The sequence below is a fragment of the Chrysochloris asiatica genome, unplaced genomic scaffold, assembly GCF_000296735.1.
Source record: "Chrysochloris asiatica unplaced genomic scaffold, ChrAsi1.0 scaffold00001, whole genome shotgun sequence".
NCBI lineage: Eukaryota > Metazoa > Chordata > Mammalia > Afrosoricida > Chrysochloridae > Chrysochloris > Chrysochloris asiatica.
Window position 1 is genome coordinate 822,665 of NW_006408519.1, and position 15,878 is coordinate 838,542.

General features: G+C 39.8%; 1 protein-coding gene across 2 annotated transcripts in view; it reads left to right on the plus strand.

Annotated features, from left to right (window-relative positions):
• The window catches only part of GRHL2 (grainyhead-like 2 (Drosophila)), a 196,595-nt gene that overhangs the window by 48,271 nt on the left and 132,446 nt on the right, over positions 1–15,878 (plus strand). Inside the window, exon 1 of one of the 2 annotated variants that reach the window (XM_006830612.1) lies at positions 14,307–14,323. The exons of the other annotated variant lie outside the window; for it this stretch is intronic. Within the exon in view, the coding sequence (XP_006830675.1) occupies positions 14,307–14,323 (17 nt within the window). Of the gene's footprint in view, positions 1–14,306; positions 14,324–15,878 lie in introns of those variants that run through there. 2 annotated transcript variants of the gene reach the window in all.

Here is a 15,878-nt window from a genome sequence, read left to right on the forward strand (position 1 = left end):
CAAGTTGCCCATCTCTGCCCATTCTGTGTGTGGAGGGGGTGGGAATGTTTCTTGCTGTGAGGATTTGTTCCTTCTTTTGAGTCACTGCATCCTTAGCTATAGGTCAAGTTCATCAGATTGTATCAGCTCACTCTTTTTTTTTTCCCCTCTTCTTTCTTCTCCTGGTTGAGCTCTGAGTGGCAATCTGCTTTTATAAAGATTACAGCCTTGGAAACCCAACTCTGGCCTGTAAGTTCACTATAAGTTGACATTGACTTGCTGGCAAAGGGCTTGGGTTTTTATTTTTGTTTTTAAAAGCTACCACAGGCATTTTACCAATTATTTTCCTGTATTCCTAGGGTACCTCGAAGGCAAACTCCTTCAGGGACTATTTTGTTCATAGACCCTGAAGACTCCAAGTTACAACTTTCTGGACTGAGTAGAAAATCGATTCCTCACTTACACACTGGCTCCTCCTGCACCACTCTTAGGTACAGACTTCTCAGCTCTAGTTCATCATTTACTCCCATCTCTTCTGTTAGCTGTGTTCCAGGATTGCACTAAAGTTCGTCTTCCACATTGTAAAGAAACATGATTACTTCTCTTACTTCAGGAAAATTGTTGGAGGAGAGCTAAACACACAAAATGGTCTTGAAATGGAAGTCAATCCTAAAGGCTTTTAAGGTGTTTTTGTGGTTTGGTTTTTATTGCTAGAGATTTGAATACTATATGTTGCTCAGAAAGAAATGAACTTCTCTATTTTTTTAAAGCTAATTTAGTTATAAAATGATTTCTTCTTATAAAAATTGTGTTTCCTGACTTTATATCACACGAGTTTTTTGGTAACTTTTTTCCGTGGGTTTTTTTTAACTTTTTATTGTAAATCAAGTGAAGGTTTACAGCTTTACAATCAACAAATCATATACTTTGTTTCATCTCAATGATTACAATGGCTTCCGTGCCAACACAGTTATCCGCTTTCCTCCTGCGATGCCCATTTAACTTCTACCCACCTTCCTATCCCTTCTCAACTGTGTCCTTAGGAAACTGTCGCCCTTTTGATTTTGAATGGATGACTGTGGTGAACATACTTTCTAGTGTAAACTTACCTACTGCTTGACTGAAAATTGGGCCACCAGGGTGAGTTCCTTTCCAGACCTGAAGGGTGGTTGAGGGCCGTAGCCTCAGGTTCCTGCAGCCTCATTCTGATCAGTAAACCCGGACTCTCTTTATTTTTAATAATTTTGAGTTCTGTATCTGGGACCCTCTAATGCAGGGGTAGGGAGCATCTAGCCTGTCGCCTATATGTTGTTTGTTGTGAAGTGCCGTCGAGTTGGTTCCGACCCATAGTGACCTTGTATAGGGTTTCCGAGGAGTTGCCTATATAAGGCCCTCGAAATCATTTGGTCTGGCCCTACCATGTGAACCTGACATCGCATTTGTTGTTGCTGTTAAGTGCCGTTGAGTTAATTTCAACTCATAGTGACCCTATATAGGGTTTCCAAGGAACAGTTGATTGGTTTGAACTGCCGACCTGTGGTCATCTCCAGTGCTGATCCTACAGTGCATACAAGGGGTCACGTTGTTAAGTGCCATCGAGTCAGTTCCGACCCGTAGTGACCCTGTATAAGGTTTCCAAGGAGCAGCTGGTGACCCTGAACTGCTGACCTTGCAATTCAAATGGCTTTGCAGTCTGGCGCATTAACAGTGCCATACCAGCACTCCAGGGGTCACATTAGGGGTGAGTTCATTAAACGTTTGACCAAATGCAGCAGGCTAATTTTAAATTTTATCATTTTGTGTATGGCCCATGATTGATGCTACAAATTTTGGGTGAAAAAAAGGTTCCCCACCTCTGGTGTAACATGTTCCATATCAGGGCAGTTAAGAAGCTCTGGTAGCATAGTGGTTACGAATCAGGCTGCAAACCTTCACGTCAGCAGTTCGAAACTATCAGCTGTTCTGTGGGGGAAAGATGAGGCTTTCTGCTTCTGCAAAGATTTACAGCCTCGGAAACCCTGTACAGGGTCACTATGAGTCAGAACCGACTTCACGACACACAACAACAATCAGGGCGGTTGATAGTGTAAGCCAGGCACCGTCTAGTTCTTTTGTTCTCAGAGTTCTGGAGACTGATGTTCACATACTCCATCTACCCATTAGACTAATAGATTTCACGCCGCATCAATTCTCATCACTCTTTTTCTTCCACACATAAAGAGACCAATAGCTGCACCTTAGAGGGCTGCTCATGAGCTTTCAAAATTTCAGACGCAACTCTCCAAAGTAGGATGCAGAACATTGTCTTTGTGGACTATACTATGCCAATCGACCGTGGTTTCTCCTGAGTCTGTAGTCCTGATTCCCCAGGCCCATCAACTCATTGCCTCAAGATGTTTCATTCTAGGAAATTTTCATGATTTTGCCCACTGTATGCTGCATATGAGTTCTGTTGTGGCACTGAGGGTTAATGTGTTGGACTGCAAAGTCTGTTTGAACCTCAAGGTCGGCAGTTCAAGCTCACCAGACACTCACTCCTTGGGAAACCCTATACAGGATTGTTATGGGTTGGAACTGACTTGATGGCACTTAACAACAACAGTGCTGTACCACATTCATGGTTGTATTTGCAGGAAAAGTAAATTCTCATGTACACATTTCTCTGTTAAGCTTTTAAATATCTGTGGGATATAAAAATATATACCTATTCCATTCTTCCTCTCTTACCCATTTTCAGTCTTCCACTGGACATTTTAAAACAGACTATCAATGAATAAGGAGGAGTTTCTGCCCCTTACTCCACTCAATTTATTTAAAAACTCTGTACTGCTTACTGTGTACCCTGTAGAATGTTCTGGTTCCTTGGAATTCTGCCAACAATTTGAACCCATTGTATAATCTCTCTTTTACTCTGAATTTGCCTGTCATTTTATTTACTTCAAGAGAGACATGTCATAGTGTCTCTTGCACCCTGCCCATTTCCTAGTTCCTCCTTTTCCAGTAAACTGTTTTTCAGTAATGAAGTAGATCACATTCAGGAATTGACGAAGATAAGTACACTTCAGAGCTCAGAATCTGGGACACAGTCCTTCTCTAACACTGACTATCCGTGTGACCCTGAGTAAGATACTTAGACTCTATTCTCAATTTTCTCATTTGTGTAAAGGCCATGATAACCAGGCTGGACTTTAAGGCTATTGTAAAGAGCAAATGAGTTGAACCACGGGAAGTGTTTAGAACACTAGTATATGGTGGGTGTCGACAAGTGTGTTGGTTTGTTGTTATTGAAGACTATTTGGAAACATGATAGAAGTCTAAAGAAGCAAGTAAGAATTCACCTATAGTCTTTGTTAACATTTTGGACTTTGGTGTACATGTACACATGTACACTAACCAATTTATGATACGGTGATTTCTAAAAATTCTCTCCATTTAAAATTATTTTCTTGTCCTTCTCCTTGAACTGTCTGTTGTGACATCTTTCCCCTTGTGATATCAGCACTGAAAGAACTAACATCACTGGCATTTAAATTGTAGCATTAACCCTGGCTAGAATGATTAGTTCATTAGGTTCCACTTGCAAGTCTTATGTGTAGGGCCTTCAAAAATTCATGGAAAATGCAATGAAAAGATAATGGATTTTTTTTCCCTGGAATGTTTTAAAACCCCCTTGTACTGTTAATGAAGAATATAAGATTTCAATAGAAAGAATTATTGACACTCCTTTGAACTCTGCTCCTGAAAGAATATGGTCTTTTCTTTCTTTCTCTCTTTTTTCTTGCTCCCCCCACCCATTTTCTCTCTCTTTTCTGTCTTTCTTTTCCCCTCTTTCTTGTTTGGAGGCTGATGCAATCACAAGTCAGTGATTAGCTACTGTGAGCATCGGTTACAAGAGGTCAAAGTGGTTGATGAAATACCCCAAGGACTCAAGAATTAAAGTTGGTAGGAGAATAGAATTAATATGATCTCATATAAAAGCAGTGTGTGTGCGTGTTTGTGTGTGTGAGTGTACTCAGGGATTGGGCTGGAATTGGTATTTCTAGAAGAAAGTCAATGGTAAAACTGGAGAGGAAGGGTTCTCAGGTCTTAGAGTGAAACCAGGAAGTTTGGGAATTTAAGAACGGTCAGAGAAAGTGGTACAGGAAGGACAAAGACCGGGCAAGGGAGAGCTGACTTTTTTTTTTTTTTTTAGTTAAATGTCACTTTCTTCGTGTATTTGGTGGATTGAACGACTGAATGACAGCTGTCTTTGCATAGTCAATATACTTTGTATAGAATATCCCTTGCAAAAATTAAATTATAGATCATGTACTAAATAATGCACAATCTGTAGGACTTCTTAGCAAAGGGAGTCCCTTTAGGACTCAAATAGGAAAAATTGGGAAGATTTGTTGCAATTTTGATTTAAGAACAGAATTTAGGCAGAGAGAAGCAACAGAACAGTTTAAATAAAGGCATGGAAGTAGGAATGAGTATATTTAGTGATGAAAATGGCTTCATTCCTGTGTTAAGCAAGTAGAAGGAAATACATTTTGAGACATAGAATAGGCACATAGGGACCCTATGCACAACAAAATGAAACTCTGCCCGGTCCTGCACCAACTCACAATTGCTGCCATGCTTGAACCCACTAATGTCACTATACCAGTTCATCTTGTTGGAGGTCTTTCTCCTTATCACTGACTGTAAATTTTACCAAGCATGATGTCCTCCAGGGTCTGGTCCTTCCCAAGAATATGTTCTTAAGAGCATTTTGGCTGTACTTCATCCAACACAGATTTATTTGTTCTTTTGACAGTCCATGGCACTTCTAGTATTTTCCTCCAACTCAATAACCAATTCTTCTACAGTCTTCTTTATTTATCATCCAACTCTCACATGCATATGACGTTATTGAATTACCTTGGGTCAGGTGCACCTTAGTTCTCAAGTTGACATCTTTGCTCTTCAACACTGTAAAGAGGTTTTGTGCAGCAGATTTGCCTAATGCAATATGTCGTTTGATTTCTTGACTGCTGCTTTCATGAGTGTGAAGAAGAACCATAAATGTGAAGCATAGGATTTTGTATTTGATGTTATAAGTATTAAAGAATCACAGTACACTCTCGAAACTTCTGTTCTATGAAGATAATTGCATAGAGCTTCAATGAGTTGATGAGGAGAAAGATGAAGGACAGAGAGACTAGTTGGAGGCATGAAAAGATGTAGCTGCAATGACTGAAGTGACTGATTCATATAAAGAAAAAGGGAAAATATTAGCTTATCACATATGCATCTTTTATACTGTGTTTTAAACACTAATTGTTTTCATTCCAACAAAAACGCTAGGAATCCAAGAATTGGACTTTGAGCAGGCGTAGACTCACTTCTAAAGAGAAGCAATACTTCTAACGATTATTTATTGAATCTGTATAATATACTAGGAACTTCATAGGTAGATCTCTGAGTCATTTCTCTAGAACAACTTTACCAGCTACATAAAATTGGGGTCCATACAAGTCAGGAAATAGATGCATAGGAAGGTTAACTACTTCTCCAGAGTTAAACAGATAGTAAGTGGTACAGCCTGGAGTGCACCCAGGAAGTCTGGCTCCAAGAAGTCCTGGTAGTATTATGAATGATTAAGCACTGGGCTTCTAACCAAAAGGTTGAAGGTTCCAAACCACCAGCACCTCTGTGGGAGAAAGACCCAAGGATCTGCTTCAGTAAAGATTATTGCTGTTATTGGTAAGTGCTGTAAAGTCCAAGTAGCAGCTACTGGGTTTGAACAACAACCTGTCAGTTTAGCAGTCTAATGCTTATCTTGTAGCATCAGACCAGAACTCCTCAGCAAAGATTACAGCCAGTAAAGTTCTATGGACACTTCTACTCTGTCACATATGGTTGCTATGAGTCAGACTCGACTCAATATGACCTAACAACAAAAAGGCTGACTCCAGAGTCGAGTTTCAAACAAGTGTGAAGATTTGGCTCTGGGTGACTTAGGATGGGTGATGGTGAGGAGGCCCAATTGAGAAATAATTTCTTGAGTTTAAGTAGATGACAGGGCATGTAGGTAGAAATGCTGAACTGACTCTCAGGCATGCACACTTGTTAGTAAGTAATGTAGTGGTTTAATGAAAGCCATACGAATCATCAGTGGAGAGGAAAGAGCACAGACAAAGGAATCATCCAAGTTAGAGGAATGTGACAGGAAAGAAGAAGAGAAGGACCAGCTTTGTACAGTGTCCTAAAAGCCAGGCAAAGCAAGATTTTAGCAAAATAAGAAATGGTCAAGAAATCCAAGGAGAATAAGAACTGAGAATCCAAGAATTGGACTTTGAGCAGATGTAGACTCATTTCTTTCTTTCCTTCTTTTAATGTTTTTATTGTGAATTGAGTGATAGTTTACATGGGGGCACATAAGTTTGTTTCATTGCAATGATTACCATCCCCTGCATGCGTCATCATTCAACAGTATTGCTTCTATTCCTTCTGTTGTTGTTGTTGTTTTTTTGCTATGCACCAAAGCACTTAGGAATATACAATCATTCATACAGCCAAAGGGCACACCCTCCCCCCAGCCACCAGCAAACATCCCCTCTCCCTCCATGAGTCTAGAATCCTCAGCTGCTCCATCTTTCCATGTCATCATCTCTGCCTCCATCTTTGGCATTGCCACTTCTCTGGGTAGGGTCCCATACTTTGCTCCTGCTCTTCTCCTTGATGGTCCCAGGGTCCTCTATACTGGGACTGTAAGATCAACCAATCACCCTTTTTTGCTACAAAACTTCTGCCTTTATAGTTGGGACAATGCTATTAGTCATGATAACAATTACTCACTATTGAATCATGAGAGTCTTGTCCCCATCTCCTTTTACCAGACCTGTCTAAACAGGATGAAAACCACTCAGTGGAGATTTTACTTTCCCCCTCACACTCTGAATCTAAACTCCCTCTTGAAAACTTGTAAGCCAGTCACTTCATGCCTTTATAGTTCCCCTATTTTAAGTAGCCAATGTCTAGGTTCCCCATCCCTATCAACCCTGTATACAAATGGGATGGGAATGATCCTTGCTGTAAAGATTCTTTCCCTCTTGGTTGGTATTTTAAGCTACCACATCCATAAGTATAGGTCAAGTTCATCAGATTGTAGCAGTTTACACTTGTTTTGTTTAAAAAGAAAGAAAGAAAATAATAATCTACCTCTTTTCCTTTCTCTAGTCAGCTCTGAACATGCAGCCATTGAAGCTAGGTCCAATGGGCACTATCTGCAAGTTTGGGCACTCTTGTTCATATCCTCTCACTTCATGTCAACTGGATGCTTCACTCTCAGCTCTAGCCCTCTGTGGTCATGTCCTTTTCCATGGGCTCAGGAGATCCTAGGTGTAGACTCATTTCTAAAGAAAGGCTGTAAGCCTTCCATCCTTCTAAATATTCCTTTATATGTGGTTCAGAGTTCTGGCACCTTCCCCTGAGCCTGCTTGGTCCTGTATTCTGTGTTGTTGCTGATGGAGCTCCTCACTACACTTCCACCCAATCCACCAACTTGTTTGTTCTCTCTGAGTCATTTCTTTAGAACAACGGTGCCAGCTACATAGCATGATTCAATGGAGAAATGGAAGCTCACATCGAAGTAAAGTAACTCATCTAAACTCAAGAGTGGAAATTGAAACTTAGAGTTAACTCAGCCCTAATATCATCTTCCACTAGACTGAGATAAAACAAACACCCTTCTAGGAGTTATGAAAGGAATGAATGATGAGAAATTGGAAGTGATAGTTTGTGTAGAGACTTCACTGTTTTAGTTTTTGTTTTGTGGTTCTAAGTGTCCTTAATAAATGTATTTGTTTTTGGATTTTTTTTTTGCCTATCACTACATATTTTTTTAGGTGCCCATTGGCTCCATAGAATAAGCACTGGACTGTAAGCCACAAGGTTGGCAGTTCAAGCCCGCCAGCTGCTTTGTGGGAGAAAGATGAGGCTTTCTGCTCCCATAAAGATGTACAGCCTTGGAAACCCTATACAGGGTCACTATGAGTCCAAACGAACTCAAAACACAACAACAACATGTATTTTTAGAAGGTGAAGAACTTATGCACTAAGTTTCTTTGCTTCTCCCCAGCAAAGTACTCCCTGAATTGTTGTTAAGTGCCATCTAGTCAGTTCTGATTCACAGTGACTCTGTATAGGGTTTCCAAGGAGCAGCTTATGGGTTTGAACCACTGACCTTGTGGTTAGTGGTCCAGTGCTGATCCTAAGCCCTATACCAAGACTCCCTGCATTAGGCTCTTATTTATGCTCAAGAGGTGGCAGTAGTGACAGGTGCTCCCTGTCAGAATGATTTGTGGATTAATTGGTGAACATCTTAATCCAATGATTTTAAGATACTCCACGTCTCCCACTACTTCAGCTGATGATTCACCTCCCACTTTCCTCCCATCATTCACAAAAGGAAGTGGTGGATTAAAGGAAAAAAAAAAAAAGAATTATGTGTAATCTAACAAGACCTCAGCATTGTTGTGAATGCTCTGGAATTAACCTAAACCGTTTTTCAAAGAAGGGCTGAAGGATCAAGTTTGTGGTTATTTACAACTCTGCATTCAAGGCTACCTCGAATATAACATATCTAAAGCTACATAAAGGATATTTAGAAAACTAACCACATCAGAATACAAACTACTATTCCAAAAGAACAATGATGAATCTCAACTTCAAAAAGTGTTCCTGATTTTCTTAAAAGGAACCCTGTAAATTTTCTTTCTTTGCAAGTCCTACATTTGTGCTCAGTGTACCGGAGAGATTATTCTGTTTTTATTAAATCAAGCTTCATTCAACAAGGCTCTGTACTGGAAAGATTAAAATCAATAAAGAAAAACATGAAGTCATTACTAAGTTAAAGGAAAGAGCATAAAAACTCTCTTTGGTCACTGAAAATATTAAAAGAAATAGCCAGAAAAGTTGTGCTTTCTGAGAATGTATCATTCCATTGAACATGTAGAGGAAAGGTTGATGAATCTTCTCAATTTATGAGTGAAATTCTGTGCTGGGAACAGATGAAATCAACGATCCAGGAGACTCAGGAGGACAACACATGGACTGTAAGTAGGAAGACTCAAGGAAAAATCTCTCCAGTGAGTCAGAACATTGCTTAATATAAATCGGCAGTTGGCTTTTAGCCTTCGGCTTGGTGCTTCCTTTTAACATTTTGGAAATTAGCCAGAGCACTGAGCCCACCTGAATCCAGGTGCCATTGTGACACACCAAAACAGTGCAGCTGGTACCCACCTCATGCTGGCATGGCTTCCAGTCACGTGGTTCTGAACTCCCTGAGAACACAGTGGACACTGGGGGTGGATGAAGGTGGGAGCTGGCCACACTTCTGGTCACCAGGGGTGTGTCGGGGGAAAAGAAGAAATGCCACCTTTTCTATCACCCATGCAATTCTGCTTTGCCAGGCCTCCCTCTGCTGTCAAAGCTTCTCACAAGATGCTCTGGCCAGCCATTCACCAGCCAGTCTCCCTCTCGTGCCGTCCCTGCTTGGCCTCTCCTCCCAGCAAACACTCAGTCCATTCACCTTTCTACTAACCTTTCTTCTGAAGTTGAAGGTGGCAGAATTTTCAACTGTGTTGGTTTTGTTTTGTTTCTCATATCTTTGTTGTAGAAGGTCCATGTAGTGTGTCTACCATCTTGTTGAAAGTCCTCACAACAAAATGGTCTTCACCAAAAAAAAAAAAAAAAAAAAAATCTCCTATCTCCCAGTTTCAACATGGGCCACATTCTTACTATTCTTGTGCTCTTTTCAGACACTTCAATCTTCCTTGATCCACTGTTTTGTCTCCTAAGTCATTTGTTCTCAAGACACCTTCTTTCTCCTTCTCACTCCCACTGCCTTTGTCATAGCTGTGCTGTCTTCCGCACTGAAGACACTGGATGCGGATCCTTAGTTTTGTATCTGTCTTGCTCTCTGCTATAATCTCAGCACCTACACAACGCCTGGCACCTACTGGGAACTCAATAAATTCTATGGTATACTGTTGAATGAACAAGTTCAATGCTACTTTAATCCTCATTTTAAAATCAAAACATTACAAAAAAACTGATATATGCACTTTACAGGAACACAGAGCTCTACAAGTAAGCATAACACTTATTTTTTAGCACTGTGAAGTTTGTTGTTGTTCTTGTTAAGTGCCATTGAGTCGGTTCCGACCCATAGTGACCCTGTATAGGGTTTCCAAGGAGCAGCTGGTGAACTTGAACCACCGACCTTGCAGTTCAAATGGCTTTGCAGTCTGACGCATTAACCCACAGCGCCACAGCAGGACTCCACTGTGCAGTTTACAGATCCCTATTTTATTAGTTATTTCATTTGGTTCTCACCATCACAGAGGGCAGGCATTCTATCCATATTTAAGGCATGAAAAGCTGAAGCTAAGACATCTACCCAGCTCTTCACTGGGACTCAATGACAGGGCTTATGCTAGTTCATGGAGTCCTGGTGTGGTGCTGTGGGTTAATGAGCTGGACTGCAAAGTCAGTTTGAACCACAAGGTCAGTAGTTCAAACTCACCAGCTGCTCCTCGGAAATGCTGCCTCGTTAGTCTTTCTTTTCCCTGGTCATTTCCACCAAACCACTGGCATAAAGAATTTAACGTAGGGCCTAGGGGCCATCTAAAGAATGCTGGTGGCACAGTGGTTAAGCACTTGACTGTGAACTGAAGATTGATGGTTTGAGCTCACTAGCTGCTCTGCAGAAAGATAATAGCCGTTTGTTTCCATAAAGATTATAGCCTTAGAGACCCTGGGGGGCAGTTTTAGTCTCATGGTGCTGTGGGTTAATGCACTGGACTGCAAAGTTGGTTTGAACAGCAAGGTCGGAAGTTCAAGCTCACCAACTGCCCCTCAGAAATTCTATACAGGGTTGCTATGGGCCAGAACTGACTCAATGGCACTTAACAACAACAACAAATGTTTACTACCAGTCATAATCAACTTGATGGTAACAACAGGAGTGAGCATAAGGCCATCTAGTCTGGAATTCCATTGTGCTAAATACAGACTTCCCACTCCTTATGCCATACCAGCACATATAGGGCCCATGATAGACTTTTGTTAAGGTCTCTGTCACAAACTGAGCTGAGGGACTTATCTACTGTTTGGAAAGTCTTAGATGTGTTTCAGAAAAAGGAACCCCTTTTAGAGCTGAATGACCAAAAGAAGTCCCTTTTGATACCTGAATTTGTATTGGTTAGGATAGGTGATGCCTTTCTGGTCTGTATCATGTTATGATGTACAGACATGGGTGTTATTGAAATACAGTGTCTCTATTACATTTTGTTTCTATTTCATTGAACAAACAGGGCAGGGAGATGAGTGTCTGAAGGTTCTGCAGTCCCCTTTATTTCATAGCTGGAGTTTCCATGCAGGGAGCTGACAGCTGTCATGGCCCTTGTGTTGTTGTTGTTGTGTGCCAAAGAGTTAGTTCTGACTACAGTGACCTTTTATGCACAACAGAACGAAACACTGTCTGGTACTGTGCCATCTTCACAAAAATTATTAAGTTTGATCCCATTGCTGTTGCCACATGCTAATCAATCTCGTTGGGGCTCTTCCCTTTCCAGGGACTGTGCTCTCCTGATAACATGTCTAAAGTATGAGAGGCAAAGTCTCAGCACTCTGGCTTCTAAGGAGCATTCTGGCTGTACTTTTTCCAACACAAATGTGTTTTTTTTTTAGGAGTACTTGGTGCTTTTAATATTCTTCTCCAACACCATAACTAAAATGCATCAATTCTTCTATAGTCTTCCTTATTCATTGGCCAACTTTCACATGCATACGAGACTAGAAAATACCATAGCTTGGATCAGGTATTTTCAAACTGAAATCTTTGCTCTTATGCAGCAGATTTGCTTAATGCAGTACATCATTTGACTTCCTGACAGCTGTTTCCATGAGTGTTGATAGTGGATCCAAGTAAAAGGAAGTTTTGGACAGTCTCAGTCTTTTTTTCCATTTATCATGATGTTATCCATTGGTCCAATGGTGAGGATTTTTGTTTTCTCTACATTGACGTGCAACCCATACTGAAGATTGTAGTCTTTGATATTTATCAGTATTAAGTCTTTTTCATTTTTAGCAAGCAAGGTTGTATTATCTGCATATCGCAGGTCTTCCTCCAATCCTGATGCCACCTTCTTTTTCATATAATCCAGCTTCTCGAATTGTTTGCTCAGCACACGCACTGAATAAGTATGGTGAAAGAATTCAACTCTGTTGCACACCTTTCCTGATTCTGTTTCCAGTGTCCCTTTGTTCTGTTTGAATGGCTGCCTCTTAGTCTATGTACAATTTACTCATGAGCACAATTAAGTGTTCTGGGATACTCATTCTCCACAATGTTGTCTATAACTTGTCATGATCCACACAGTCAAAAGCCTTTGCATAGTTAATAAAGCACAGATAAACCTCTTTCTGGTATTCTGTGCTTTCAGCCAAGATCCATTTGACATCAGCAATGATAACCTTCATTCCACCTCTTCATCTGACTCTGGTTTGATCCTTTGGCAATTTCTTGTCAATGTACTGTTAAAGCCATTTTCTAATTATCCTTAGCAAAAATTTAACTTGCATGTGGTATCAATCATATCAATATTGTATGATATTGTCACCTCTCTTTGGAATGGACACAGATATGGATCTCTTCCAATCAGTTGGCCAGGTAGCTGTCTTCCAAATTTCTTGGCATAGATCAGTGAGTGCCTTTTAGTGCTGTATCAGTTTGTTGAAAGATTTCAGTTTGTATTCCATCAATTCTTGGAGCCATGTTTTTTTTTTTTTGCCAATGCCGTCAGTGCACCTTGGACTTTTTCTTTTAGTACCATTGGCTCTTGATCCTATGCTACCTCTTGAAATGCTTGAATATCAACCATTTATTTTTATTACAGTGACTTTGTGTATTCCATCTTCTTTTCAGAGTCCAGAGTGCTAACCATTACACGATGGAACTCCATCTTCTTTTGATGCTTTATATACCATTAAATATTTTGCCAGTAGAATCCTATAATATTCCAAGTTGAGGCTTGAATTTTTTCTTCAGTTTTTTCAGTTTGAGAAATGTTGAGTGTGTTCTTCCCTTTTGGTTTTCTAACTCTAGGTCTTTTGCACAGTTCATTGTAATACTTGACTTTGTCTTCTTGAGCGGGCCTTTGAAATTTCCTATTCAGCTCTATTACTGCCTCATTCTTTCATTTGCTTTAGCATCTCTTCCCTGGAGAGCAAGTTTCAGAGTCTCTTCTGACAACGATTATAGTCATTTCCTTCTTTCTTGTCTTCTTAATGGCCTTTTGCTTTCTTCCTATATGATGTTCTTGATGTCATCCCACAACTCTTCTCTTCTGGTCTTTGATCATTAGTGTGTAATGAATCAAAATCTGTTCCTGAGATGATCTCTAAATTCAGGTGTGATATGTTCAAGGTCAAATTTTGACTCTGTAGGCTTGTTTTAATTTTTTTCAACTTCAGTCCAAACTTGCATATGAGCAATTGGTGGTCTGTTGTACAGTCTGTCCCTGGATTAGTTTTGACTGACGATATGGAGCTTTTCCGTTGTCTCTTCCCACAGATGTAGTCAATTTGATTTCTGTGTATTCCATCTGGTGAGTTCCATATATATAATTGTCTTTTATGTTTAAAACAGCTATGTGCAATGAAGATGTCATAGGTCTTGCAAAATTGTATCATGTGATCTCTAGCATTGTTTCTGTCACCAAGTCCATGTATTCCAAGGACTGATCCTTCCTCTTTGTTTCCAACATTTGTGTTTCAAGCACCAGTAATTATCAGTACATCTTGATTGCATGTTTAATCAATCTCAGACTGAAGAAGTTGTTAGAATTCTTCATTTTCATCACCACTGGCTTTATTGTTTGGTATATACATTTGAATAATAGTGGTATTAACTGGTCTTCCTTTAAGGTATATGGATATTATCTTATCACAAACAGTGTTATACTTCAAGATAGATCTTGAAATGTTCTTTTTGATGAAGAATGTGATGCCACTCCTCTTCAGTTTGTCATTCCTGTCATAGTAAACCATATGATTGTCGTATTCAAAATGGCCAATACCAGTTCATTTCAGCTCATTAATGCATCACTTTTTATTTTTGGTAACTTCCAATTTTTCTAGAATCATGCTTCATATGTTCCATGTTCCATTTCTTAATGGAAGTTTACAGCTGTTTCTCCTCATTTTGAACTGTGCCCTATCAGCAAATATAGATCCTGAAAGCTTTACTCCATTTGTGTCATTAAAGGTCAACTCTACTTTGATGAAGCAACTCTCAGATGACTGAGGAAGAGGAGCTGCTTCCTCAAAGTAGAGTCTTCCCCAGATGAGGGGCTCATCTTCTGGTACTATTCCTGAAAACAGTCTACTGCTATTCATCTTGTTTCAGTATTTAATATTCTGGTGCTTTCTGAAAGTGTTCCACTGCTATTCCTAAAGTTTCCATAGCTAAACATTCAGAAGTAGTCTTCTCCTTCTTTGTCAGTCTTAGTCTGAAAACTCACCTGAAACCTGTCCACCATGATTGTCTCTGGCTAGCACTTAAAATACCGTTGGCATAGCTCCCAGCATCCCAGCAACATGCCAGCCACTACAGTATGACAGACTGACAGAGAAGTAGTGAGACCCATATGTATTTGAGTATCTATTCCATCCACCTTAAGAAATTGCCTTGTTTGTCAATTGCTGCTTTATCCACGGTTCATCAAGTTAAGATGGCTCAAGAGCTCCAACCCCTTCTCATCACTACTGAAAACTCTCCAGATAAATTCTTCATTCTCCATGATGATCTTCATAACCCAAAGTTCCTGAATGATTTAAATATAGTAGAGTCCCCTGGCAATACTGATGCTCACACCTACATAGTCTGTCTCATTACTGTGCCTTTATATTCTTATTACATAGCATATCTGTTTTATGTTTTGTTTGCAAATAATGTATATTGCCTTTTAAAATGAGATCTGGATTGGTCTATAATTTACTAGCAATTTCAAGCATAGATTAAACTAGATAAAATAGTTTTTAATGGTCATTAAAGTATTGATTACATTTAATGCATTACACATATTTTCAATTAGACCTCAGAGATCAAATGAAACTTGCTTTCTCACTGCATTCTAGTATTCAGTAATGAAAAATAATTCAATGATTTGGCTTCTAGAATGATTGGATATGGACAACCAAGTTTGAAGACAATGGATTAAAGACCATTATTTCTTCTTGTACATAATGAAGAAATAAATCAGTTGCTTTATTTATTCATTTATTTTTCCTTGCTCCTACAAGTACTTTTTTAAAAAGTTGTTTTCCTTCCAGTGCATGGAAAAAAGAGAAAGAGAGAAGAGAGCCATTTCCTTTTTTCCTCCCTTCTCCCTTTTTAAATGCCTTCCCAGTCACCCAAATTAGTATGTGATTACACTCTGTTGTTATTGTTTACTGCTGTTGCTTCAAAGGGACAGTGCCTTTATAAATGCAATTGTGACAGTTGCTTTAATTGTACATTTCCATTCCCTTTTCCCCAATTCTGTGAGAAGTACAGGTGATGGTGATTGTGTGCCATCGAGTCAGTTCTGACTCATAATGACTCTGTATAGGGATCCTATGAGTTGCTATGAGTCAGAACTGACTCCATGGCACATAGTCATCACCAACCACCACCATGGGGTTTCCAAGGCTGTAAATATTTACGGGAGCAGAAAGCCTCATCTTCTCCTCCAGAACCACTGGTTTTTCAAACTATTGACCGTGAGATGAGCAGCTTGACTCGTACCCACTATGGTACCAGAAAAGTACAGAGTCATTGCTTAGAACCATAGTAAGTCTGCATTAGTGGATAAAGGAAGACTTCTCTG